General features: G+C 39.1%; 3 protein-coding genes across 5 annotated transcripts; all 3 read left to right on the forward strand.

Annotated features, from left to right (window-relative positions):
* The first annotated feature begins 10512 nt into the window (after positions 1 to 10512).
* LOC117476696 (proteinase-activated receptor 1-like) lies at positions 10513 to 13310 on the forward strand. The gene is made up of 2 exons (XM_034123399.1): positions 10513 to 10724; positions 11212 to 13310. Exons 1-2 carry the CDS (start codon positions 10649 to 10651, stop codon positions 12465 to 12467), a joined length of 1332 nt encoding a protein of 443 aa, XP_033979290.1. The 5' UTR covers positions 10513 to 10648; the 3' UTR covers positions 12468 to 13310.
* Positions 13311 to 14499: 1189 nt separating this feature from the next.
* Positions 14500 to 19750, forward strand: f2rl1.1 (coagulation factor II (thrombin) receptor-like 1, tandem duplicate 1). 3 transcript variants are annotated; one of them, XM_034123346.1, is made up of 2 exons: positions 14500 to 14683; positions 18397 to 19750. In XM_034123346.1, the coding sequence occupies exons 1-2, from the start codon at positions 14611 to 14613 to the stop codon at positions 19455 to 19457; spliced, it is 1134 nt and encodes a 377-aa protein (XP_033979237.1). In that variant the 5' UTR covers positions 14500 to 14610; the 3' UTR covers positions 19458 to 19750. The 3 variants fall into 3 exon arrangements, with proteins under 3 accessions (XP_033979237.1, XP_033979235.1, XP_033979236.1); XM_034123344.1 differs by having other exon boundaries at positions 14533 to 14683; positions 18394 to 19750; XM_034123345.1 differs by lacking the exon at positions 18397 to 19750 and adding an exon at positions 15685 to 17194 and having other exon boundaries at positions 14533 to 14683.
* Positions 19751 to 21498: 1748 nt separating this feature from the next.
* Positions 21499 to 24372, forward strand: LOC117476783 (proteinase-activated receptor 2-like). The gene is made up of 2 exons (XM_034123524.1): positions 21499 to 21744; positions 22516 to 24372. Exons 1-2 carry the CDS (start codon positions 21678 to 21680, stop codon positions 23604 to 23606), a joined length of 1158 nt encoding a protein of 385 aa, XP_033979415.1. The 5' UTR covers positions 21499 to 21677; the 3' UTR covers positions 23607 to 24372.
* The last annotated feature ends 2872 nt before the right edge of the window (positions 24373 to 27244 follow it).

A 27244-nucleotide genomic window follows, 5' to 3' on the forward strand; every position in this document is an offset into this window, starting at 1 on the left:
CTTGACATCTTCTCCGCTTGAAAAGGAATGTGGGTTGCCTTTAGTTTCTGTTTTAACATGCGCAGGGTGAACTGCTGACATAACACCCCTACACAGGATCTTAGTCACTCTGTGGCACTTACCTCTGTTATAAGAGATCCAAAGGTTACATTAGGGAACACCTTTGTATGTTTGTATATCTTTTGATACATACTGTATTATTGCATTACTCAAATATACTTTGTATTTTTTCCCCACTCTTCTTGCCCCTGAAGTTGCTGGTTGATAAATGGTAGTCTATATTTCTTTTCCTCCCTGCACTGAGTTACCATATGGAACATTTAAGGAAACTTTGGTATCTTTTTCTGAGGCCCAGAGTGATGTGTAGTGACGGATGCGGCGGAATGGTCACTGGGTTAGCAAAAGGACATGTCTGTCTGAAGATGATAAGCTTGTCTGAACATGAACAGTTTTGTTTAGTCTTCCCCCATTTTGTGGTCATTTTAACAACGATATGTCTTTATTTGGCATATTACCCTTTTAGGAAGTTGCATGCAGCGACTGCAGACGTATTCATGAATGTTGCTGAGGCTGTAGGGGCAGCTGTCTTTTATGATAAGGGAAATCTTACTTTTATATTTACAGGAAACTGTATTTGCTTGAAAGGGGCCCCAGTATGCAAAAATGTTTAGGTTCATATTTGTATTGTGTGCCTCTACTGTGACATGTCTCCATGCTTTAATGTTCAAAAAGCTCTTTGTTTTTCTCTGTACCTCTTTTCACCCTCTGTCTGAAACCAGAGCCCAGTCTGCTCTGATTGGTTAGCTGGATGGCTCTGTTGTGATTGGAAATGTCCCGCCCTTAGCCACGAACAATGTTTTGAAGTGCTAGCCAATAGAAGCAAGAATGTTACATAGTGATGTCATTATATTATGCAAGACAACACAGGAGTCCAATGGAGGCTTTTCTGGCAGGGGGGAGTTTTCGACATGTTAGACTTTGCAGACCATTTACATACACAAAAACATATATAATGCCCTGTATAAAAGAGAATACTTCAAAAAGTATAAGTGGGCCACTTTAATAGCGTCGTCACCTTGAGTACATACACTGTTTCAAGTATTATTTAAGCATTTTTATTTGCACTCTAGTAACCATTTTATTATTGACTTTAATCTGAGCAGTAACATCCAGCTGATCACAGATGTGACCTTTGTCTTGTCTTCGTTTCATCTGTTTATCAGAATTACGGGAAGAGATGTTTTCATGACCAGCATCTGTTCGACCCCGACCAACAGATCAGCCACAGACGGTTATGCGATGTACACCTCTGACGTCACTGCTATTATGGAACTAAAAACCTCACAGAGATGACTCAGACTGAGAGACAATAAATAAATCTGCTCCGCGCTGCAGTTCAGCTTTCCATCAAGACAACATAAACAAAAACATTTGAAGAACGCCAGCAAAATGTCAGAGAGGTGATGTTTACTGTAAGATGCAAAAGTAGTCAAACAGTCATCCTGGGTCACACAAATCATATGATACCAATACAAAAAGTACTTTTGACAATAAGTAGATTCATTTTGAAAGTGATGAATCAAACATTGGTTTGAAACTAATATGAACGCAAAAAATATTCAAACAAAGCCATTTTCATTCAAAGCACGGACATAACATACATTTGGGTTCAGGTTATTTTATTTTTACCCATAGGTAGGTTTGCTTTGCAGTTAAAAGAGAAGGGATCCATTGTGACACACGTTTTAAAAACAACACAGAAAACAGGCAAAAGGCAAATCTTTAACAAGATGCTCTATCACATTATTGCCCCTAGGTTCAATTCTCACTAAACACAATATTCCCTTCCACTGCTACGCCGGCGATGTACAGATCTATCTGCCTCTCAAAGCAAATGTCAAACACTCACTACAGCAGTTGATGGACTGCTTGATAGAGATAAAATCCTGGCTGAGCAAAAACTTTCTCAACCTCAACGAGAGCAAGACCGAGGTCATCTTTTTTGGACCCCATCCTCCAGCCTCTCCGGTTGATATTCTGGGCTCTCTCAATGAAAACATCCTCCCCTCTGTCATGAACCTTGGAGTGACCTTCAGTAGCACTTTTAAATTCGACAAGCAGGTCAGCACCGTAGTCAAATCCTGCTTTTTAAAAATAAGACTATTGGCCAAAACCAAGTCGTATTTATATTTTAAAGATCTAGAAAGGGTTATTAATGCCTTTGTTACCTCAAGACTGGACTATACAGCTGGCCCCAGGCTCTGGAACACTCGGCCCCTCCATGTGAGGTCGGCCGAGACACTAGGGTTTTTTAAATCCTCACTAAAAACACACTTCTTCTCCCTGGCCTTCTAGTCAGAGCGGAGTATGACACCTGACTATTCCCTGTGTTTTTGTTTTTTATATTTCTGTTGTAAATTATTGTCTTTTATTGTGATTGTAGTAATGTGTTTTTATTACATGTACAGCACTTTGGCTCGACCAAAAATCGCTTTTAAATGTGCTATATAAATAAAACCTGATTTGATTTGATTTGATTAAACAAACATTGTTAAAGTCATGGAACAATAAAGTAAATAAATAGGCTCTGCTTCCAAAGCAGCTGTTTGACGATACAGTACTTGTTCATTGTGGGATGGCTGTTTTTATATCGCTTTGTTCCACACCTTGGATCTACTAACCTCCGGCCCGAAGGAACATGCTTACATTCAGTGTGCAGAGGATGAGAGTCATCCTTCAATATAGAGCTGGATAACCACAATAACCGATGAGGTACAGGGTCTATTTTCAACTTTTGAGACCAGAAGCAAGATGCATTTCCTTCCTTTGTTATTGAAATGCACACGTGTTTCCGAAAGCATTTGTGACTCAAAATACTGCTTTCTGTTTTTACTTTCCAAATAAGCAAAGAGTCAAGTTGATTATTTCCACAAATTAGGATATGAATTTCAGAGAGAAGGAACTAATAATCAAGCATGTAAAGGAACTACAAACACTGAGCCCACTGATATATAATATATAGAAGCTTATTTTTGACCTACTGTATCCTAACTGCCTGATTTGATCGCCCACATATGGAATGCTATTGAGACTCACACACAAACTGTGAGGATGTGCCCCTTTAGATATGACTCTTAAATTGTTAATTAAATAAGAAAGATCCTAAACATGCTTTTTGTTTCTTCTAAATGTCACTTCCTCTTTTCCACCACAAGAGGGCGGCATTTCCCTTTAAGGCATTTTTACATTCCATTGCGTCTGATCATATTATGACTAAAAGCCATTCAATACCCTTGTATTTTTTTCACACTCGCTCAGTCATACCAATTAGTTGCCCACATTGTTTTATTTTATCGCCATGTTTAAAGGATTATTGAAGTATCTCTGTCCCTAAAGACACAGCTGTCATTACTGGTAATTACTGTTGGCTCGATAAGTGGACCATTTGGATGGTTTCCTGATCATTCTGCTGTATATAAACATCATTAAACTCTGTTGTGATTGTAGTCAAGTCACCAATTCACGAGTCCAAGTCACTCTCGAGTCACCACTCTTCGAGTCCGAGTCCAAGTCCGAGTCACCAAGGGAGAGTCGTAGTCGAGTCCGAGTCCAAGTCCGAGTCACCCAAGGAGTGTCCGAGTCGAGTCCGAGTCCGAGTCATCATTACCTGTGTTCGAGTCCGAGTCCAAGTCCGAGTCACCCAAGGAGTGTCCGAGTCGAGTCCGAGTCCGAGTCATCATTACCTGTGTTCGAGTCCGAGTCCAAGTCCGAGTCACCTAAGAAGAGTCCAAGTCAAGTCCGAGTCACAAGTCTTCATGTATTAATCTTCGTGGATATATGTGTTGAAATGTAGCTGCTCCTCTACATTGCTTTATCCTGTCATGTTATACTAATCTGTCTATTGAAATGCTGTGAAGCCAGTTTGGCTACAATTCTTGTAATAGGTGCTATACAAATATAAAGCTTATTACTAATATTAATATTATTATTATTATATATAAATAAACTATGTTTAAAATTAGTTACCTTTTAGAGAAGTGATTATATTTGTATGCCAATATTTTCCTATGGTAAAGTTTTCGTTTTGCACTTTTATTTTGATAGTAATAAGATCGGGACTCTTATTTTGAAGGAACTTTTACCGGTTAAATGTGTTTACTGATAAAGATTGAGCCCCAGAAAGCACATGGCTACTTAGCATGCAAAATGACGTCATTCTGCATGTTAAGTAGCCATGTGCTTTCGTGTTATCGGCTGAATCTGTATTTATTGATTAGATCACGTTACTCTGATGATAGTGTTCAAGACAGCCTATATGTCTGAACTCGATGTTTAGAGTAATGTGTTATGGAGCCTTCTCTTCAATATTGTTTCCACATAGAGCATTTTGCGCTGCTCTTTTCCAATGTGGAAGCAGAATGTGTGAAAGCATACAGCACGATGCGGGGTGTGTCTCTAGACATCTTTAGACTGGAATAGCGGGGCCCAGTACGTGAACTCGCCTCGCAGCCGGTGCACACGCCAGGATAGAGGACATCAGACTCCATAGAAAACTTGCTCGAGTCTGAGTCCAAGTCGGAGGTCAATGTACAAGTCGAGTCCGAGTCATCGTGGGGGGGAAAATTCACGAGTCCGAGTCCGAGTCCAAGTCAGCGTACGCGATAATTCACGAGTCCGAGTCCGAGTCCGAGTCCGAGTCCGAGTCCAAGTCATCGTGCGCGAGAATTCACGAGTCCAAGTCCGAGTCGCGTCAATCAGTGCGCGAGTCCGAGTCGAGTCACGAGTCCCGAAAATCGGCACTCGAGTCCGAGTCCAGGACTCGTACTCCATCTCTGGATTGAGGCCACATTTACTGTAAAAACGTCCAGCTTTGTTTAGGTATCAGCAAATATAAATAAAACACTCACACACTTATTTAAAGGTTAAAAAGAGATATATATATATATATTATTTACAATGGATCACATTTCTATTTGTAATGTGTGTCGGGGTGATAAACCCAGAGTTATCAGCCAACCTTGCAGTTCACCTTGTTTTGGTTTTAGCGTTTACTCTTACTGCTCTCATCAACTTTGTTTCCAGCTGCAAAAGGAAGCTGTGTACAGAGAAAAAGTTCAGATATCATTTTAAAAAAAGTATATTCTTTGGCATTTTCCATTTTATAATAGATTGGAAAGATATACTGGAAATGAATAGAAAAAAGGGGAGTGACATGAAACAAAGGACAGCAGGTCAGATGTGAGCACAACCTGCTCCACTAAGGACTACCAGGTTAACTGGGCTTTTTACACTAATCATTACAAACTAAACTAAAAGGCTGATAGACAGCTAGCAAGTTAGCGACTACAGTAGAGGCATATTTTAAGAGCCAAATATTTCCCTCAGGAGTCGGTAGAGACGAAAAAACTGAGCTAAAATAGTGGATATGAACTGAAATGTATCAAGGGAATCAGAATCGAGAACGATAATGTGGCCATGTATCTTCTGAATGTGTACATAAGAAACTATCCTTGGTATGTTGACCTGTTTGCTCTTTTCACACCGCTAGATCTTTCTGATTAATGAAAAAAGCAAACGTGTGACTAACAGGTATCATTGAAATACTCTCAAGCTTTGCCACCTCAGAAGCTGATGTATTGTGTAACTGTGTGGTCACTGTCATGAGAGAGGCATGCTGTGCGAGGGGAAGGAGAAGTTGCAAAGCACTTTGTCATAACCGTGTTGTGTCATTGTTGTATTGCAACTCTTGAAGTGTGCGCCAACTTTGGCCTGAGTAAAGAGTGACATGGACATTTCTTCCAGTGAGTTGACGTTAGAAAAGTAGAGAATCACCTCCCCAAATTCTAGATAATAAATCAAAAGTGTTTTTTCCTTTCATGGGAAAAGTTTCCATTGCAGTCAGCACTTTTTGCTTTGACTTCAAACAGTGGTGTCATAGTTTAATATTTATTCATGATCCTTGACGTGCAAGGAAGTGAAACATCTACAACATACCCTTAAAGCAGAACAGATGGCCTTCCTTTTCAAATGACTTCACAAAACAATGTCAAGTTTTGTCAATGTCATTCTGTCTACAATGGAACCAAATATTAGTCATTTATTTAACCACTTTATGAGTTATAGATGTAATGTTTTTTTACACGCCTGCTCCACTTCATTTTAGTGATTTATACTTTTGTTTTTATTCCACTACATTCATTTCGAATTTACAGTGTCATGAATTCAAGTTCCAGGTCTGTCATAACAGCTAAAGTTATTAACTTCTTTACAGATTACAGATTCATGCATCCTGGAGATCCCCTCTGTTGCTTTTCCTGAGGTATATATTATTTATTTTATGTTTACACTCACTGTTTCTCTGGATGAATAATGACCTATTTTAGGACTTGAAGCATAACATTCAGGACTTGAACTCGACGTGGGAATGTGACCCTATACTTCCTGTCTACATTCCCTGAGGTATGGCAAATGTATGGTTGTAAACGTATATTATCCCCTAGTAGTCAGTGAAGAGTGACTGGATGAAGTAAGACAAAAGTAAGAACATGAATGACTAAATCATTTCATATTTCCTTGTTTACGTTGCACTTGAATATTTGCTTTGACTTTTACAATGCTCAGTTGATCCCATTAACACTGATACTTTTCTCAATGCATTCACTCGTTTACCTTCAAAATGTTGCCTTCCACTTCTGCTACCAACCTTGTTTCCCACAGTGATGTAGATATGACGTAGAAGTGTAATTATGTAGAAAAACACAATTTGTGATTTTTCTCATGAGGGCCATGTCGGGCCCATATATGACTTCACCCCCAGATTAACATGTGGTTCATCAGTACTGAACTTTTGACCCATGCATGCTAAATAGTGAGACAAGCTGTTTTAAAACTGCTACTTGTTATATTTGGACCAAAGTTTGCTATTTAATACCAGACCCGTTTTCTCTGTTCCTCTTTCAGCAGTATTTCATTCTGTCCTGCACACACACACATATACACACACTAAAGCGTCATAAACCTGACAGCTGGTTTGGGTTTTTCAGTTTTGGATCTGAAACAGATGGTAAACTCAGAAAGTCAGAATACCTCCCTCTCTTTCTCTCACTCTCCCTGTCTGAATGTCTTTGTGTTTTCATTTCTTCTAAGGAATGTATTAAAGAAAAATAACATTTACGTCAGCCATAGATTTGTGTGGATTTAAGGATTCCTGTTGACCCACTGAGAGGTTCAACTTTGCCTTGGCATAACATCCTCTGTGCTTGCCTCATTGTTCACCTCCGTGTTTTTGTATGTCCCTTTCCCCAGCACTGTACCACCCTATTGTTGAATTCAGAGCCCGTTTGGACTGGACGATGCCCAGAGAGCAATAAAATGTGCCAAAGAGAAGACAGTAAACAACAGGAATCACACTGGCCTGGAGCTTTGCCACTGACTTCACTTTGGACCTAATCTCCCACAGTCTGTATCCTGCCTCCTCCTCTGAGCCGGAATGCTCTCATGTTAGTTTAGACCCGCCCAGACGCAGCAGGCTACACGAACAAAACATATCCTCCAAAGTGGACACCATGTCCAGCTGCACTCTCTCATGAAATAATAAAAAATGGATATAATGAATATTTCTATACAAACAGGGTTGTTTAGGTTGATGAATTCAGATCTTATCAGCCAGCCATGCAGTTTCCCTCTGCTCTACGGAGGTCTAATTGTTTTTTATGGCTCTACTGTTTTGGTTTACTCCCACAGCTCCCATAGCGTTGTTTATGGCTATCTATGGTTAAGAAAAAGCTCAGATAAACACAGTACACTTCCTGCCCAGCTTCAAACTCCTGAAAACAGTTTAGCTACCAGCTGGTCAAATATAGGCAAGGCAAGGCGAGGCGAGGCAAGTTTATTTATATGGCATATTTCAACAAAAAAGCAATTCAAAGTGCTTTGATCAAAAATCATTAAGACCTAGTGCATAAGAAACACATTATTATTACATTTAAACAGAAATAATGGAATATTTAGCAGCTGTAAAGTATAATATCTTTCTCGGATGAGTCCAACAGCAGAGCTAAAACAGTTATATTTGTTAGATGGACACAAATATGTCTCTAGATAAATGGTTTTGCTGAATAAGTGCTTGATGTGTAAATAAGAAGATTGATAACAGTTTGTGTACATGAATCTTTTATCTCATGAAGCTACAGCAAGCACTTAGTTAGCTTAACTTAGTTTAGCATTAAGACTGACAACAGCTAACCGGTCTCTTTTCAGGTAACAACATCTATACCAGGACTTTCAAAGGTCACTAATCTGCACAGAAAGAAGAGAATAACAACAGCAAGTTACTGGTTATGGGACTTATATACAGTATGTCAGACTATTTCCTGCAGTCAAAGGCTTGGATCGGTGGCTTAATCGTATCTCGACGTATAGGCCTTGCAAACTCTTGGTGATGACAGGACGACAGGAAGGATATAGCGTGCTAATCAGTGTTCTTTAGAGGTGTTGGTATATGTTTTCTATTTTTGGGCTTGCAAGGCTGACAGTTCCTCCATATTTACAGTCTGTATGAGAAGTTAAGTTAATCAGCTCTTGGCCCCGAGCTTCACATATAACAGACACAAAAATGGTAACCATCTCCTCATCTCTTAGTAAGTGAATAAGCTCATGTCCAAAACTGGCAAACTAAACTCCATATAAACAAGCATTAAAAGAAAACGTATAGACAAGCATAAAATAATCTGATATCTCAATTGGAGTTAACTGTGCCGTCTGTGCATTACAGAAGCTGTTTGAAAAAATGAGAACAGATCATTGTGACGAATATTTTCTTCAGGAAATGGGTTTAGTCTGTCTGTCTGTGAGCTCAGATATCAAGTCCCGGTGGATACAAAGCTCAGGATGAGTGAGTCAGACGAAGCCCACCCCATCCTGCCCCGTCATTGGCCTCTAACTAATTCAGAGAAAATACCCAGCACATTTCTCTTCATTTCTAACACACACTTTCTCTGTTCCCCATTTTTCTGAAGGTAAATGCTTACATGACTTCAGCTTGTTTAATCTGTACCAGAATCAGTGGGAACTCTCTTGCCATTTGCTAACATGTAAATAGTTACCATGTGTGTTTTCCTGGAGAAGAGGCCATTAGAGACTGAACATCAAGCAAGTAAACAAATAGTTTAAGTCTAATAAAGGAAAAGACGCCACAGCTGGTTTCTGTTCAAAATGGTGATCACTGTGATACACACATTCTAAAGGAATGTTTTGTTGTAAGAAAAATAATCACAAAGGGTCGAACAAACTGTGCATCATCATCCACAAATAGTATGTGCTCTAAAAATGGCTTTTTCTGTAATGTACTGTTTATCTAATTTGAAGTATGGCTGCGAAGAGGAAGTACTTTAGCATCTCCAGGGATTCTCCTCAGACATTCTGTCCTCCTTCGTCCCTTGAAAGTGTGTGGGTGGATGTTTGGATCTCACACAGACTTTAACTAATTACTTCAGCTCTGTATTCTGATACTCAGAAACAACACCATGGAAATCATATCCATACAATAGGCTATACTTCTATCCTGGTGTGAGCCCAATTCAGTTCCTGCTAGCTTACTATTTTCTAATAGATGTCTTTTTATGTGTAGTAAACCTGAGTTTTAATGCAAAACACTTTCTAAACTTTACATAAAACAGTAAAGTGTAATTCAACAAAGAAAACTTACTCACACGAGGTGGAGTCACTGATGCCCCCAACAACACTACTAACACCTCTGCTAAGTATAGAAAAAAATACATGTAAATCTACAGGAACATTGCATTAGATTTTCTTTTTACCTAAAATGTACTAACTAGTTAAAAGTATATTTTGGAATTACAGTGTTTAATTGTAAGTCTTTATTTTGTTAAGCATGGTTTGGATTTGCATTGGATGTTCTCAGATCAGGGCTTTTTCACCATGACACCAAAGCAAATCCCTTGTATGTGTAAACCAATACACTTGATTGTGATTGTGATTTAAGATGAAGACAGAGAATTTGTTGGAATAAAATCAAAAAAAAAAAATCACTTGGTTGCCTTTTTGTTGTTGTTGATGTTTTATTTTTGTAGTTAGTTATGCTGCTTATATGATGCTCTTATTGTGAAGCCCTTATCCACTTTAACGTTTTGAAAAAAGCTATTTAATAGTAAATACCTCTTTATAACCGTAATTAATTATATTTTGTGGCAACATCGGATTACATAAATGGTATGTTGCACTGTCAGACTAAAGTGAAGAAGAGTGACTGGATGAATTCTCAAGAATCCATTGTATTGCTATTTTTTGCAGCCACACTGGTTTCCATGGCATTAAAACACAAAAAATAAAGAAAAAAAGGTTCCCAATTCAAAGCAAATGGTTGGTCTTTGTTATGGGTCATTTGGATAATTGCCTTTTGGATGTGTCTGCTGCTGTATGCCGGGAAGCTGACATCAGAGCAGAGGAATGTCTCTGCTGAAGACCCTGCGGACTGTGGGCGGGTCGCAGCGCTGTGTCACTCTCTGGTGCTGAGGAGCCGCAGAAACCAGAAACCCACCGGAGGAGGCAAGAGAAACACCTAAACGCGGATTACCGATATTCAATATTTTATCTCCTGTTTTTGAGGCTTTATTTTCTCAGCAGCAACATGTTTTCAATGTGTCCAAAAACGTTGCTGTTGCTTCTGGTCGGTGCCTGTGCTGCCTCGGCTGCAGGCAACAGCGGTAAGAGGACTTTCATTCACTTTGTATTCATTTAAAGCAGCGTATTTAATAGGACAGATTGAATGATGTGGGCCCAAAATATATTCAGATTTGATCTTTAAAAAATGACTGAAACCATTAATCCAAATAATATGTTTTCATTATTCTTTTTTAAATACATTTCTCTAACAAATGGCTAATTGATTTACGGCTGAAACTACAATATCTATTATTTCAATCATCAATAAAGCTGCTGATAATACTCCTAAATTAATAATATTGTCTACAATTCACCATCATTTCCCAGGGCCCAGTTGAAATACTCAAATGATTGTTTTGTGATATTCAGATAATATATTAATTTTAATATATCAAAAGAAGAAAAAAAACTATATTGCCATATCAGGAACGATTTAATTATTGGCATTTTTTTATTAGAAAAGTGCTTATAACGTCCAGTAATACCCATAATAAACCAGCACTTTAATACATTTCTTTCTCTCTCCAGGTAATTTAACGGTGAGGACCTTTGCCGCCTTCAACCCTTCAGCCACATATGAACCGATAGAGATGCATGACTATGGTGAAGGTGGTGATGTCCAACTCAATGGCTCTAGTAAAGGTCGGATTCGTAATATCAACATCTCCAGAAGGCTGGACATCTCAGAGGAGGCGCTGCTGTTTCTAACGGGCCCCGTGTCCACCATCCTCATCCCGTCCTTCTACACGCTGGTCTGCCTCATCAGCGTTCCCATCAACATCTGTGCGGTGCTGGCCTTCGCTCGGAGGATCCGCCCTAAGAAACCAGCAGCCATCTACATGCTGAACCTGGCCTGTGCTGACCTGCTCTTCGCCGTGCTGCTCCCCTTCAAGATCTCCTACCACTTCGGTGGCAACAACTGGGTATTCGGCGGGCTCATGTGCCGTGTGGTCACTGCAGCGTTTTACTGGAACATGTATTGCTCTGTTCTCCTCATAGCTTGCATCAGCGTGGACCGGCTGGTCGCTGTAGTCTATCCCATCAACTCCCTGTCTTGGAGAAGGCCGAGGAATGCAAACTTAGCCTGTGTCTGCATGTGGATACTGTCCCTGGCTGGATCTGTGCCACTCGTCCTCTCCGACCAGACCTTTCACCTCAGAGAGTTGGACATCACCACCTGCCATGATGTCCAACGTGTCAATAAGCTCATCGGGCACTACAAGATCTACTTCATCACCCTCTGCTGCGTCCTCTTCTTCCTGCCTCTGCTCATCACGGTGGTGTCCTATGCTCGGGTGATCTGGGCGCTGAGCAGAGTCCCGCGCGGGGTTCCAGGACGCTCACGCAGAAGATCAAGAGCAGTGGTGATGGCTTTAACCGTGCTGGTGATGTTTGTGCTGTGCTTCACCCCCACAAACTGTCTTCTGTTGGCGCACTACCTGCAGTTTAACGAGGGTGTCGTTCAAAGCCAGGAGGCCCCCGATGGCTCCTACGCAGTCTATCTGGTGTTTATGTGTCTCGGGAGTCTCAACTGCCTCCTGGATCCTATGGTCTACTACTTTGGATCATCCCAATGCCAGCGACAACTTTCCAGCGCGCTAAGGTGTCAGAAGATCACAGAGGGCAGCAGCAGCAGTGAGTCTTCATCCAATTCATGCAGATCCAGCTCCAGGACAATTCTCAAATCCAGCCGTGCAGACAGCTCCAAAATAAGCACTCAGAGCACCAAGATGGACTCTTTCCAAGCGAACCTCCACAGCCAATACAAGAAGCTGCTCGTCTGATGGACTCACATTGAGCAGACTTCCTTGAAGTGACTTAACTGACTCCTACCTGTTTAAAACAGTATTTGACTATGAAGTCCAAGTATTGGCAAACAAAAAGCACAAGTTAATCTGTGGGGTTTATTATTCTAATCATTATAATAAAGGGAAGAGAACTGAACCTCATGCCAACAGAAATTACTTAAAGTCTTGGTTCCATAACAACAGATGTGCAATGACATTCAATGTGCCCTTTGAACGAAGTAGCCTCAGAAAAGGAAGGAAGTTCCGACTAGATAACAACTATTCTGCTGAACAGTTGATACTATGAAGTATATAGCCTTAAAAAAAGGAAGGAAGTTGGAATAAGATAACTCTGCTGAACATTTAATACTATGAAATGTTTTTACTTTTGCACTGTATGTGTAAGAGCTTATGAGTGTATAAGCTGCAAACATTGTTAGTATATAATGGAAGGAAACAACTATTTTTTTTTGTCTAGTGAAAAGCTTATTTTCAAGCACGAAAAAGCTTTCTTAATCATGTCTTACTTTTAAATATAAATAAATTTACCACTTTTTGTGTACCACTTTTGGTCTCTGAATGAATATGTTATATCATCATGTGTTTTAAAGATATCCATAGGCATAGGTTATTTCATGCTGCTCTCTGCGGGTCAAACATTTGAGTAGTTTATCATGTAAAGCAGTCAATTCACATCATTGTCATTCTTCTCCAGCAGGCAGCGCTACTACACTGTTAATAAAATGTAACCTGAAGGATAACCTTTTCACTGTGTATCTGTCTTAGCACAGTCATGTGATAGTGTAAAGGAATACTGACCGAATAAAAACTTCTTGAATATTTCAATACAAGCTAAAACACCACTTTTTCTGTTGGGATGTTATATTTTGCTATTTTCCATTTTTAAATAAGTACAAGTATCAGTTTGTATCCTGTGCAGCTGTCTATCTTGGCCAGGACACCCTTGAAAATGATGATTTAATCTCAATGGGACCTGAGGTTAAATTACTGCTTATTCAATATGAAGGAATTCATTGACAGACTAGTCTAATAAAGAAAGAAACTAGGGGACAGCCAGCAGTTCAAACAAAAGCATCGCAAAACACACGTGTGTGTATTTTTACATGTACCGCAGCTTCTGTTCTGCATTCTTCATTATGTTCACATGTACTGTAAAGCAGTAGAACACAGAAGTAGGTCTGAATAAGACATTAATTATATCATACTTTAGGAGATGAATCATCTTTGCGTTTCAAAGGTGATGCTAACATTATTGAGTAAAAGTAAAAATGCTAAATGTAAAAATACTCGTAAAACACGTAGAAAAACTGCATTCAAAGTCATACTCAAGTAAAAGATCCAAAGTAAATACAAAAATATAGTCAAAGTACTAATAGCAAAATTCCTGTTTTGCAGAATGTCCAATTTCAGACTTGTATATTACATTACCCAATTATATTGTTTGATATATTTATGTTCTCATCACTTTATTGTTGCAGCTGAAAGAAGGAGCTCATTTAAATTAAATTACTAAAGTTACTTCACTTTTACTGTTGGCTTACCTGTGGTACACCATCTTTTGTGGGTTGATTTCGATGTTGTCATAATCTGATTCTGCAAAGTAACTACAGCTGTCAAATAAATGTGGCTTACAATATTTGAGAAGGAGTTGAAAGTAGCATAACATTGAAATACTTAAGTCTTCAAGAGCTCAAAATTGTACCAGAGTAGTTTAGTAAATGTAATTAATAAAATGCAACCATTCTATAATAGAATATTGTAGTATTGCACATATCTAATCAGGGTCTTGATAGGAGGGCAATAAGCACCAAATGTTCATAAATAACACCTAACCAGATGCAATAAATAAAGGTAGAATGAACTGCTTAATATCAAAGTTATTTTAACACCATATTAGATATTATTATAGTGTGTGCACATTATTACCTGATAAACCGGCATCACTCTACTTCCGCCCACCCTATCTCTGTTCCGTGTCACGATACGCTACGTGAAATCACGTGACTGAGTGACATCACACAGGTGTCAAAACAGGTCTATATGAAGAAGGCATGGCAGTAAAGACATCGACATACAAAGCCACACCTGCGGACACTACTCCCTTTTATTTTTTGCAGTCATGGCTGTTAGCACGCAATGTTTTCACCTGTTCCTCCTTTTGTGCTGCCTGCAGACCTGCCTTTCAGAGCAAGGTAAAATCCATCCGTTTATTTCCATCTCTGTTGTTTTTATTATCTTCAAACAATTAACTCAGATAAGATTAGCGACCAGAAAGTGTTTTACTAACCTACATTTTGTCGGCAACAGGCCCCGATTGACCTTAGGCTTGGTTAGTCTTTCAAAACCAATCCGATATTACTCAATAACAAAAGTATATGCAAAGTAGAACGTTGTTAAACCGGATGACTCGTGCTGGAAACCCAAATTGTAATGTAGAGAATAGGCCAAAGAAACTGAGTCTCGTTGTGCAATAAATACATATACTCAAGTCCTTTTAAGTTACATTAAATATTGCTTTATACTTCACTTCATTTTGTAACTAGTTTTTATTACGTTACTTTATTATTTTTCTGTCCGGTGAAACTTTGGGAATTCTTAATGTTTATTGTACACTAAAGGATTTAGTGTTCCTTTAAAAGTTTAAGAAACAATTCCCAACTTCTTAATTGTATCTAAATACACTTTTTAATAACCATTTTGAGCATCTTCTTGAACTTGAATTATCATCACAAAGCTAAAAACATGGCTGCCTGTCTGGTCTCATTAAAAGCTGACTTTACAGGGCTCACATGACAGCGAAGCTACAAATATATGAATGTCTTACGCAATTTGATACATTGTTTTAAACTACACAACATTATATATAGGAGTTTAAAGTAAGCACAACCTTCAACATCTACTGCAGTAAAAATGGATCCTATGCAACCTAATAACACTTTTTTTCTTCTTGTTGTTGCAGAAACTACTTACAAACTTTTAATCAAGTAAAGTTTTAAATGCAGAACTTTTACTTGTAGTGGAGCATTTTCGAAGTGTGCTTTTGGTACCCTTGTGTCATTTTTAACTAAAGGATTGGAATACTTCTTCCAGTCTAACTGAGTTTACATGTAGTTAAATTCATAGTATGTTCCTTCAGGTATTGTTAACCGGTTTTATTTCTGCCTTTATCTGTTTTCATATCATGTTGTGACAGGTAGAGGCTTCATTGGTACAGAGACCAACGACGGGGTGTGGGTCAGCCCCCAAGCCCGAAAAGCCCTGAGCAGCAACCTCACCACGGTCTTCCTCCCCATCATCTACATCATCGTGTTTGCTGTGGGGCTGCCCACCAACGCCTTGGCAATCTGGGTGTTCCTCTTCCGGACCAAGACAAAGCACCCGTCCTCCATCTACATGGCCAACCTGGCGGTGTCTGACCTGCTCTTCATCATCTGGGTCCCCCTAAAGATAGCGTACCACTTCAACAGCAACAACTGGATCTACGGAGAAGGGTTGTGCAAAGTGATGGTGGCCTTTTTCTACGGCAACATGTACTGCTCCATCGCCTTCATCGCCTGTATCAGTGTTCAGCGTTACTGGGCCGTGGTCCACCCGCTGTCCCAGCACCAGAAGGACAACCGTGTAGCCATCGGCATCTCCGTCACCATCTGGTTGTTGGTGTGGCTCATCACCATCCCTCTGTACCTGTACGACCAAGAGGTGCGTGTCACCAACCTCGATATCTACACCTGCCATGACGTCACCAGGCCCAGTCAGAAGAAAATCGCTGCAGGCTACTTCCTGACAATGGGAACTCTTGGATTTGTCGCTCCCACCATCGTGATCATCATATCCTACGTCCAGATTCTCAGGGCTTTGAGGAACAGCATGGCGGACCCTGCCATCGCCAAGAAGCGCAGGAAGGCTGTGGTGTTGATCATCACGGTGCTGGTGATGTTTTTAGTGTGCTTCACCCCCAGTAACATCATGCTGCTGGTGCACTACATTCTCCTGTTGGGAGAGGCTGACAACAACCTGTACGGGTTTTACATCACCACGCTGTGCTTGGCGAGTCTCAACAGCTGCTTCGACCCTTTTATTTATTACTTCATCTCAGAAGACTTCAGGGACCATGTGAAGAACACGTTCCTCTGCAGGAGTGAGAGGACAGTGGAGAGGATGAGGGTCTCCTTCAGTGCCCTCAAATACTCCAAGAAGAACAGCACTTTCACGTCTAGTTCAGAGAACAATCCGACTCAGAGCACCGAGTGCTAGTGCATTGTTTTTTGATTCCTCATTATTAACTTTCCTCAGGTATAAACTAACATGGATTTCTTTGGGAAAAAACTTTGGAGTCATCTGTGTCAAAGAAATCCTACAAGCTCTGAGCTGTCTAAGTTACTGCTTCGGTTATTTCTAATTTTGTAAATATATTTAAATGTTTTTATATCTTAGCACTTTGCTGATGTATTCATCTGCAGTTTTATTTGATTTCAATGGGACTTACAACATTAAACTTTGGTATTTCTTTTTAAATGTGTGTGATATTTTAGACCAGGCTGTTAATTGAATGAATTTGTTGTCTTTGGCAGAGACCTTACATTTTGCATCTTGTATGATACAAGCCTGAAACATGTATTTATCTATATGTGTTTTTAAAGTATCCATTTCAAGTTGTTTAACCTTATTGTTAAAGTTGATCAATAAAAGTTTTTTAAAATGTTTCTTTCATTAGTACTTTCTGTAGACCCTGAAAAGTCTTGAACGGGTATTTCTGAACTCTTAGAAGGTATTTAAAAAAAAAGCATTATATTCTATTTACAAATATCTTGAAATATTTTTCTTTGCCTGCCAGAGTTACATTATAATGTTAGTGACAGCATGTTTTTGTATCCAGTTCCAGTCTGTCAGGAGATGTGTGTACCTCTAACTTAAAGGTAGGGTTGTTATGACAGTGGATGTTTTGCAGGAGGCAGTTTTATCCTTTGTACAATTTGTACTTGGTTACATTTCCTCTGCCTTTATTGTCAGGCAGGCAATTGTAAAGGTTAAGCTACATGTTCCTTTTTTTCAAAACAATGTTCGTATTTAACCTTTGCTGTAACTAGTTTTTATTACGTTACTTTATTATTTTTCTGTCCATTGAAACTTTGGGATTTCTTAATGTTTATTGTACACTAAAGGATTTAGTGTTCCTTTTTTTAAAAAAGTTTTAGAAACACTTCCCAACTTCTTAATTTTATCTAAATACACTTTTTAATAACCATTTTGAGCATCTTCTTGAACTTGAATTATCATCACAAAGCTAAAAACATGGCTGCCTGTCTGGTCTCATTAAAAGCTGACTTTACAGGGCTCACATGACAGCGAAGCTACACATATGAATATCTTACGCAATTTGATACATTGTTTTAAACTACACAACATTATATATAGGAGTTTAAAGTAAGCACAACCTTCAACATCTACTGCAGTAAAAATGGATCCTATGCAACCTAATAAAACTGGAAGTGATCTATTTTTTTTTCTTGTTGTTGCAGAAACTACTTACAAACTTTTAATCAAGTAAAGTTTTAAATGCAGAACTTTTACTTGTAGTGGAGCATTTTCGAAGTGTGCTTTTGGTACCCTTGTGTCATTTTTAACTAAAGGATTGGAATACTTCTTCCAGTCTAACTGAGTTTACATGTAGTTAAATTCATAGTATGTTCCTTCAGGTATTGTTAACCGGTTTTACTTCTGCCTTTATCTGTTTTCATATCATGTTGTAACAGTTAGAGGCTTCACTGGTACAGAGACCAACGACGGGGTGTGGGTCAGCCCCCAAGCCCGAAAAACCCTGAGCAGCAACCTCACCAACAACACTATTGTTAACCGGTTTTACTTCTGCCTTTATCTGTTTTCATATCATGTTGTGACTCAGAAGACAGAGGCTTCACTGGTACAGAGACCAACGACGGGGTGTGGGTCAGCCCCCAAGCCCGAAAAGCCCTGAGCAGCAACCTCACCACGGTCTTCCTCCCCATCATCTACATCATCGTGTTTGCTGTGGGGCTGCCCACCAACGCCTTGGCAATCTGGGTGTTCCTCTTCCGGACCAAGACAAAGCACCCGTCCTCCATTTACATGGCCAACCTGGCGGTGTCTGACCTGCTCTTCATCATCTGGGTCCCCCTAAAGATAGCGTACCACTTCAACAGCAACAACTGGATCTACGGAGAAGGGTTGTGCAAAGTGATGGTGGCCTTTTTCTACGGCAACATGTACTGCTCCATCGCCTTCATCGCCTGTATCAGTGTTCAGCGTTACTGGGCCGTGGTCCACCCGCTGTCCCAGCACCAGAAGGACAACCGTGTAGCCATCGGCATCTCCGTCACCATCTGGTTGTTGGTGTGGCTCATCACCATCCCTCTGTACCTGTACGACCAAGAGGTGCGTGTCACCAACCTCGATATCTACACCTGCCATGACGTCACCAGGCCCAGTCAGAAGAAAATCGCTGCAGGCTACTTCCTGACAATGGGAACTCTTGGATTTGTCGCTCCCACCATCGTGATCATCATATCCTACGTCCTGATTCTCAGGGCTTTGAGGAACAGCATGGCGGACCCTGCCATCGCCAAGAAGCGCAGGAAGGCTGTGGTGTTGATCATCACGGTGCTGGTGATGTTTTTAGTGTGCTTCACCCCCAGTAACATCATGCTGCTGGTGCACTACATTCTCCTGTTGGGAGAGGCTGACAACAACCTGTACGGGTTTTACATCACCACGCTGTGCTTGGCGAGTCTCAACAGCTGCTTCGACCCTTTTATTTATTACTTCATCTCAGAAGACTTCAGGGACCATGTGAAGAACACGTTCCTCTGCAGGAGTGAGAGGACAGTGGAGAGGATGAGGGTCTCCTTCAGTGCCCTCAAATACTCCAAGAAGAACAGCACTTTCACGTCTAGTTCAGAGAACAATCCGACTCAGAGCACCGAGTGCTAGTGCATTGTTTTTTGATTCCTCATTATTAACTTTCCTCAGGTATAAACTAACATGGATTTCTTTGGGAAAAAACTTTGGAGTCATCTGTGTCAAAGAAATCCTACAAGCTCTGAGCTGTCTAAGTTATTGCTTCGGTTATTTCTAATTTTGTAAATATATTTAAATGTTTTTATATCTTAGCACTTTCCTGATGTATTCATCTGCAGTTTTATTTGATTTCAATGGGACTTACAACATTAAACTTTGGTATTTCTTTGTAAATGTGTGTGATATTTTAGACCAGGCTGTTAATTTAAATGAATTTGTTGTCTTTGACCTTACATTTTGCATCTTGTATGATACAAGCCTGAAACATGTATTTATCTATATGTGTTTTTAAAGTATCCATTTCAAGTTGTTTAACCTTATTGTTAAAGTTGATCAATAAAAGTTTATAAAAAGGTTTCTTTCATTAGTACTTTCTGTAGACCCTGAAAAGTCTTGAACGGGTATTTCTGAACTCTTAGAAGGTATTAAAAAAAAAAGCATTATATTCTATTTACAAATATCTTGAAATATTTTTCTTTGCCTGCCAGAGTTACATTATAATGTTAGTGACAGCATGTTTTTGTATCCAGTTCCAGTCTGTCAGGAGATGTGTGTACCTCTAACTTAAAGGTAGGGTTGTTATGACAGTGGATGTTTTGCAGGAGGCAGTTTTATCCTTTGTACAATTTGTACTTGGTTACATTTCCTCTGCCTTTATTGTCAGGCAGGCAATTGTAAAGGTTAAGCTACATGTTCCTTTTTTTCAAAACAATGTTCGTATTTAACCTTTGCTGTAAACTCACTATTTATTGTCACAGTCTTATTGTAGCGAGAGTATAAATCCATTGGAAATTCATAGCTCATGATTTCGTCAGTCACTAGCAAAATGTCTCACTGCCCAATAATAGGATAGGTTTATTAAATTGTGAAACAAATAATTCGATTTTTAGGTGTTCTAAACTGGAAAAAGGTATTTTATCAAGCCCTCAAATGTAGGAGGTGCACAAAGGTTATAGACAACAGTCACATCAAATGACAATGGTGGTCTGTAAAGAGTCCAAAACAGAGGATATTTAGTGGAACAACATTCATAAATGTGTCCATTATATCTAAAATATCTTCATGAAACACGTTCTTATAATTATTTTATTTTATGATTTTGATGGTTACAAATTGATGTGTTGCTTTCCCTCAAAGAGGGGATACAATCTTTTGGATTTTAGACTTTTGGTCGGATGAATAAAGACAGTTTCAGATCACATTGTGACAGATATTTTTGAATATGTTGTATGTTTTAAAATCATTAACTTAAGAAAAAAATTGTCACATGTCTAAGTTGTAAATAATCAATATCTGCTGTGATTCAAGATTCAAATAACGTAGAATGTTCACAAAATGTACAAATTAATTAAAGAAAATATCATGTTCAATTAACAATGCCAAAGCCAATAAAAACATCACTAGAGTCGACTGTACATACCCATTAAAAATAGAGAACACAGAAAAAACTTTTTTAAACCACAGAAGTCAACAGTCTAACGTTAACACTCCCTTTAATGTGAGGTTACATCTCTTACGTTGATCTTATATCTAATGCAGTCTTTATATTACAAAATACTTGTTTTTTTTACATAGTCTATGCAGATGATTGTGCTGCATATTATATTTCTTGCTGTTACTAAAAGATTTAACAGATCCTAAACGTTTTTAAACGTTTTTTTTTAATATGGGTGTCATCATCCAAATTCAATGAATGTGTTTGCGTTTTGTTTTTTTAAATACATTTAGGCTATATTAATATGTAGAGAAGGTGTGAGAAAATAAGTAACACAAAAAACCGTTGCAAACAGTTACTTATTCAATGTTTCCATAGTAACCCACTAAGACTGTCAAACTGCCAGAATGAAGCTAAAATATCTAGTGCTCGTGTGTTTTATTTGTTTTGTTAAACGTATTAATATCTCATCTTTTATATATATTTATTATTTTTGATCTCCTCCCTGGTTGACTCCACAGAAACCCTCATGGGGAAACTACAGCAGGTAGGCGGGTCAGAGATGACGTACAGCCGCTCTACATAAGGTAGTCTCGGGGTGTGTCTCTCAAGGTTGAAGTTAGTGCGACATTTAAGGAGTTGTTAGAAGGTGAATTTATTAAAGAAGAGCAAAGCTGAGAGCGTGTAAACACACAGACATGGATTTAACTCGGTTACTGTCGCTACTTTTGATTTTCTGCTGCTTTTCGGCCTCATGTACAGCAGGTAAGACCGGAAGTTTCTCTCTTTATTGTGTCGAGGAGCCCACTTTACATACAGAGCTCGCGAGACATTACCAGACTCATCTCTAAATTAAGATACATTTACTGTAGTCATTTTTTATTATTTTAAACTAAAAGTTTTAAAAACGGTGTTGTAATAATTAGAGGGAATCTTTGGAAATTGTTATTTTTTACTTTGGGTGGTGGTCAGCTCCCAAACAGACAGGAGTGACGGGAAATGTAGGCACCCCCAGGCATTATCGTAATTGCCATAATATAGGCCTACCTCTTGATATTAAGGAAAAACTGCATATTTTAACTTTTGAACTCCATTATTATTATTTGTATTATTAACCGCTATTGTGGAGTAGTTCATTTGTCATTTTGTATTTTGTTTATTCATTTATTTCTCTGTACAGCACTTTTTTTCCTGTGGTTTCGAAGGGCTTTACAAATATAGCTGTATTTTATTGTACATTACATTGCTCAAGCTACAGTTGTACTTGTAGATATTGTAAAGAAAATTAAAGGCAGTTAGAAATACTTATTTTATTAAAGATTCATGCGCCAGTTATTTATCTTTTAACCTTTTGCCTAAAAAGTTTCAAAAAATTAACCATAGAACAATTATTTATTTATTTTGGTCAAACAATATTCCTTGACATAGGATATAAAACGACGAAGCATCTTAACTTTTAGTAATATACAAAGTTCAGTATCTTTTGTTTGAAAAATGATTAATCGAATATCATCATTTTGTCAATTTTTTTTGTAGGACAAGGCCGGGGATTCATTGGGGTTAAGAATGCTGTCAACTCAAATCAAGTTGTTGTGGACCAGCAAACAATTGACACACTGAAGAGTAATCTCACCACAGTCTTCATCCCTATCCTCTACATCATTGTGTTTGCGGTGGGACTTCCTGCCAACGGCATGGCCATCTGGGTGTTCCTCTTTAGGATGAAGAAGAAGCACCCGTCCTCCATCTACATGGCCAACTTAGCTCTGGCTGACTTGCTCTTTGTCATTTGGGCACCTCTAAAAATCCAATACCATTTTAACGGCAACAACTGGATCTACGGGGAGGCGCTGTGCAAAGTCTTTGTGAGCTTCTTCTATGGGAACATGTACTGCTCCGTGCTTTTCATCGCCTGCCTCAGTGTGCAGAGGTACTGGGTGGTGGCTCACCCTCTGTCCCAGCAGAGGAAGAACAACAAAGTGGCGGTCGGTGTTTGCGTGGCCATCTGGGCTTTCATCTGGATCACCAGCACGCCTCTGTACCTGTACGACCACACCGCACAACTCAAAGACCCCAACATCACCACCTGCCACGATGTCAACATCATCGAGGACCCTCTCAACCCGTTCCCCTCTGTGCGGCTGCCTTACTACTACTTCATCTTCATGGGATTGGTGGTGTTCCTGGTCCCTTGTATAGTGATCATGGTGGCGTATGTTCTGCTTCTCCGAGCACTGGGGAACAGCATGGAGGCCAGCACGGCAGCAAAGAACCGCCACAGAGCCGTGGTGCTGATCGTGACCGTTCTGTTTACTTTTCTGGTGTGCTTCATCCCCAGTAACATCATGCTGGTGGTGCACTACTCTCTCCTGAAGGATGGAGTGATTAATAACGGTTACAGCTTCTACATCTCCACATTATGCCTGGCCAGCCTCAACAGCTGCCTGGACCCGTTTATCTACTACTTTGTGTCCGAGGACTTCAGGAACCACGTGAAGAACACTCTCCTGTGCAGGAGCAGCCGGACCGTGGAGAGGATGAGGGTTTCATTCAGCTCCATGAAATACTCCAGGAAGAGCAAGTCGTACATGTCAGAGAGCGGGAACACACAGAGCAGCTCCTGCTAGAGGTCCGATGGATGAAGGAAACAATAGAAAGACTAAAGGGATATCAAGGCTGTGAAAACATGGTGCCCCACAGACATGGTACGCAGAAAGGTGTGTGATTAGTGCTGGTTAGTCATAACCACGTTACCTCAACACATCAGATAACCAAAGATGAACTATAAATGTGAATATGACTGTGCTGGGACGAGAGCGGAGGACTTTTAAAGATGTCAAATACTTAATTATGAACTGTTGTTTAGTGTTCAAATGTGAAACATGCATGTATATTTTCATTTTTATACATATTAATGGAGAGAAAGCCTGTTAAAGACTGATATTAAGTTCTCTTGGCCGCACGAAATATTTGCCAGGATTTTTGAATGACCAGTTCACTGCACTGAAGACCATTTGAAAGATTATTTTCATTAAGGATTGATTAAGGATTTATCTTGATTAATCAAATAGCGAAAAATGTCTATTCCATTTTCTCAAAGTCAAATATGATATCTTTCAATGTCAGTTTAATATCATATAAAACAAAGAAAAGTAGGACATGCATTTTTAAAACAAAGCAACAGATTTAGTAAAAGAACCAAATTGACTGGATATGTTCAGAAGAATAGAGCAATAGAGAATATCAAGTTAAGCGTTTCTTATTTAATATGAATTACTGTTATTAACAGCCAACATGCAGCCAGCATTTTTAATGTATTTTAAGTGTTGATTTAATGTTTGAGTTTGGTGTTATTGTTACATAGTTTCTTAAATAAATAATAAAACAACAGGATGCAGTTTCTGTGAAACTCCTTTAACATTACGTCACCGATTAAATTCCTGTGTGGAGTGAGTCACTCGTCTTCGTTTCATCACGCAGACGGGACTCATTATCATGGATCTCTCTTTCAGCCTTGTAAACATTTCAGGAATTCATGGAATGTGTTGTAGTGGTCTTTAGTTTAGAAAAGAGTGCAGGCCAGTTCTTTAAAACACATATGTTGTTGTTTACCAAGTTTTATTCACAATGTGTTCTGAAGGAAAACCCCCAAAATGGAATGAAGATGGAGGGGTTAGGAATGTTTTAGAGCGGGATGAAACATGTTGTGAGGATGAACGAAACAGGTTATCCTCCCACAAGTTTCAGTGTCAGCTGTATGTGAATCACAGAAACATCACTCCTATTCAACAGTATTTATTGCCACACTCACAATGCCTATCCTAAACCTAAAGGTTGATTACAACAAAGGTGTTCTTCTTGAAGACACTATGCTGTCAACAAAGGAGTATTGTGAAGCAAAGTAAACACCTCGGGGCTTTTATCTGTAGATAAGAAGTAGGTGAACTGACGTTTCGAGCTCCAGCCCCACCCGAAGAGTCATCCCCCTCCCCCAGGTATGCAAAGCTTCCTGTTTAATGATTGGTTGTCAGGGCAAGGTCAATGATTGTTGTGTGAGTGTCAGCTTACCTTTTGTCAGCACTCTGAGTGGAATACCTTCTTTTCACATGTTAAGGACTGAGCCACTCCCTGGCCGTGCTTCATCTATACAGCTACACCATGTGACCAGGACAAATAGAAACGTTAATTAATCATGTTTGATGGTTTCTGATTAAATGTGGCAATGAAGGATAACTGATTATAAAATATAGCCAGGAGGAGAAGAATCATTCAGATTAATGGATTACATATCTGACAGTTTTATGAAACAGAAAGGACAAATACTTATTTAAGAGCTGTTAAAAAAAGGTTTTAAACGTCAGTGATTCGTAGAAGTTGGGAAATCATTTATTTGATGGACTCATTATGAAGTATACAGGGTGTGCTTTTTGCAGCCGGAATGCATGATCATGTTGGATTGAAAGGCAGATTACTTCATGGTGAACATGATGCAAGTACCAAACATACCAAAATAAATGCATTTTTCTGGTATGTACTAACATGCTACATGTTCCTCATTCTTGCGAAATTGAAGCCTTTGCACAGCTTATCTATAAGAGCCATGAGAGGCAGGTGTGGCAAGAAAGAAAAGTCTTCCGTTTTGAAGGGCTATATTATTTTCACATGCACAAGCACATTTACAATGGTTGCACTCCATAACGCTCAAAGCATAACATCAGTGCCCAATGCTATACAATTTTGGTTTAATCCTTACAAAAACTAAGGTGTTAAAGACAACGTGTTGTAATTATACCTGATTGTCTTAATATGTTAAGAGATGTTGGTATGTAGATTGTGTTTACTGCAGAGGCAGGCTCATTGTCTTCACCTGTTTTTAAGCTGCTACAGCACACAGAGGTGAGATCATCTTCTAGTCTAACTCCAAAAAGCAGTTGTGCATAGATTCACCAAACAAACAATTTAATTACATATTTATTTAAAATCTCCTGGTGTATTTGACTTCAGCTATTTCTCATAGATGAGAGCTCAACTTTTATGGTTAAAAAATAAGGAACTAAGGGCCAAAGTTCTAGTTGAGCAACTACAGATGCCTACTCATATACACACCCACATGTGGCGGTGTGTGTTGCATATTTCCATGATGCATCATGTATGGTATGCTTTAAAGTTGTCGTAAATCACAACTCTGTAACCACAGGATTGACATATAGTAGAATATGAGTATGAGTACTTTTTTAAAAATCTGATAAGATTTCTTATTTAGTCTTCTGGTAGATTGCAGAACAATTCCCAGATGTTCAAAAAGTCTCTGGTAATCTCTAAACATTTTTAAAACGTCAGACAAGAATTCAACCCCTTTACAGGTCCTTGTCATGCATGTCAAAGCATGGGGATAAGGTTTATTTATTCATACATCAAATCCCAGTTATTCAAATGAGGACACAGACAGGTCTAAATGCATTTTCCTAAAAATAAGCAGGACCTGTTGTGACAGATCCTTGTACACCAGAAACACGTCAAACCAGTTCTGTCTGCAAGTGTTGTGACTTTGGGTGACTGGAAACAAAGAGAAAAGAGTCAGTGTGGGAATAGGTCATCACAACAGAGATAGGAACCACACAACACATTTCCTGTGTGTTATCATTCGATATGCTTCTGCCCCAAGATAAACATGTGTAACTGTTGTTCAAATACAGATGAATCTGTCAAAACAGGTGTTGCTGCTGTGTTTGCCTGATTTGTGCTGATTCATGTGGGGAGGAAATGGGACCTCTGCTGGTTTGTTTGTGGGAATGCAAGTCATACCAGGGTTGCTATATGGAACCTTTTTCTAGCACATTTAATCTGCAAAGCTTAGAAAACAAGTCAGGACATTTAGTTATTTAGTAAGACTAATACATAAAATAACCTATGCTTTTTTTTATACATTTAAAAACCGTGTGGATAAAGATAAACTAAAACCAAACCACACTTCTACAAAGGTAACATAGTCAGTCAGTTTACAATTATATTTAATCAAACATCTGAAATCAACTTAAAAATCTCTTTATTCTCATATAAACTTCTATTGATCCAATTCAGTAAGATACAGTATATAAAAGAAAAACTGCATTGGACACAAAGACATTATTGCAACTTTATTGGTCATTGTTGTATCACAAAGGTATTGTCTTTTTTGGGGATTTTTAATTAGAACTCTTCCAGTTTTGTATCAAAGACAGTCACAGATTAGCATTGCATTCACACATCATACTGGGGTGCAGCT

This window comes from Trematomus bernacchii, unplaced genomic scaffold, assembly GCF_902827165.1.
Source record: "Trematomus bernacchii unplaced genomic scaffold, fTreBer1.1, whole genome shotgun sequence".
In the NCBI taxonomy this organism is placed as follows: Eukaryota; Metazoa; Chordata; class Actinopteri; order Perciformes; family Nototheniidae; genus Trematomus; species Trematomus bernacchii.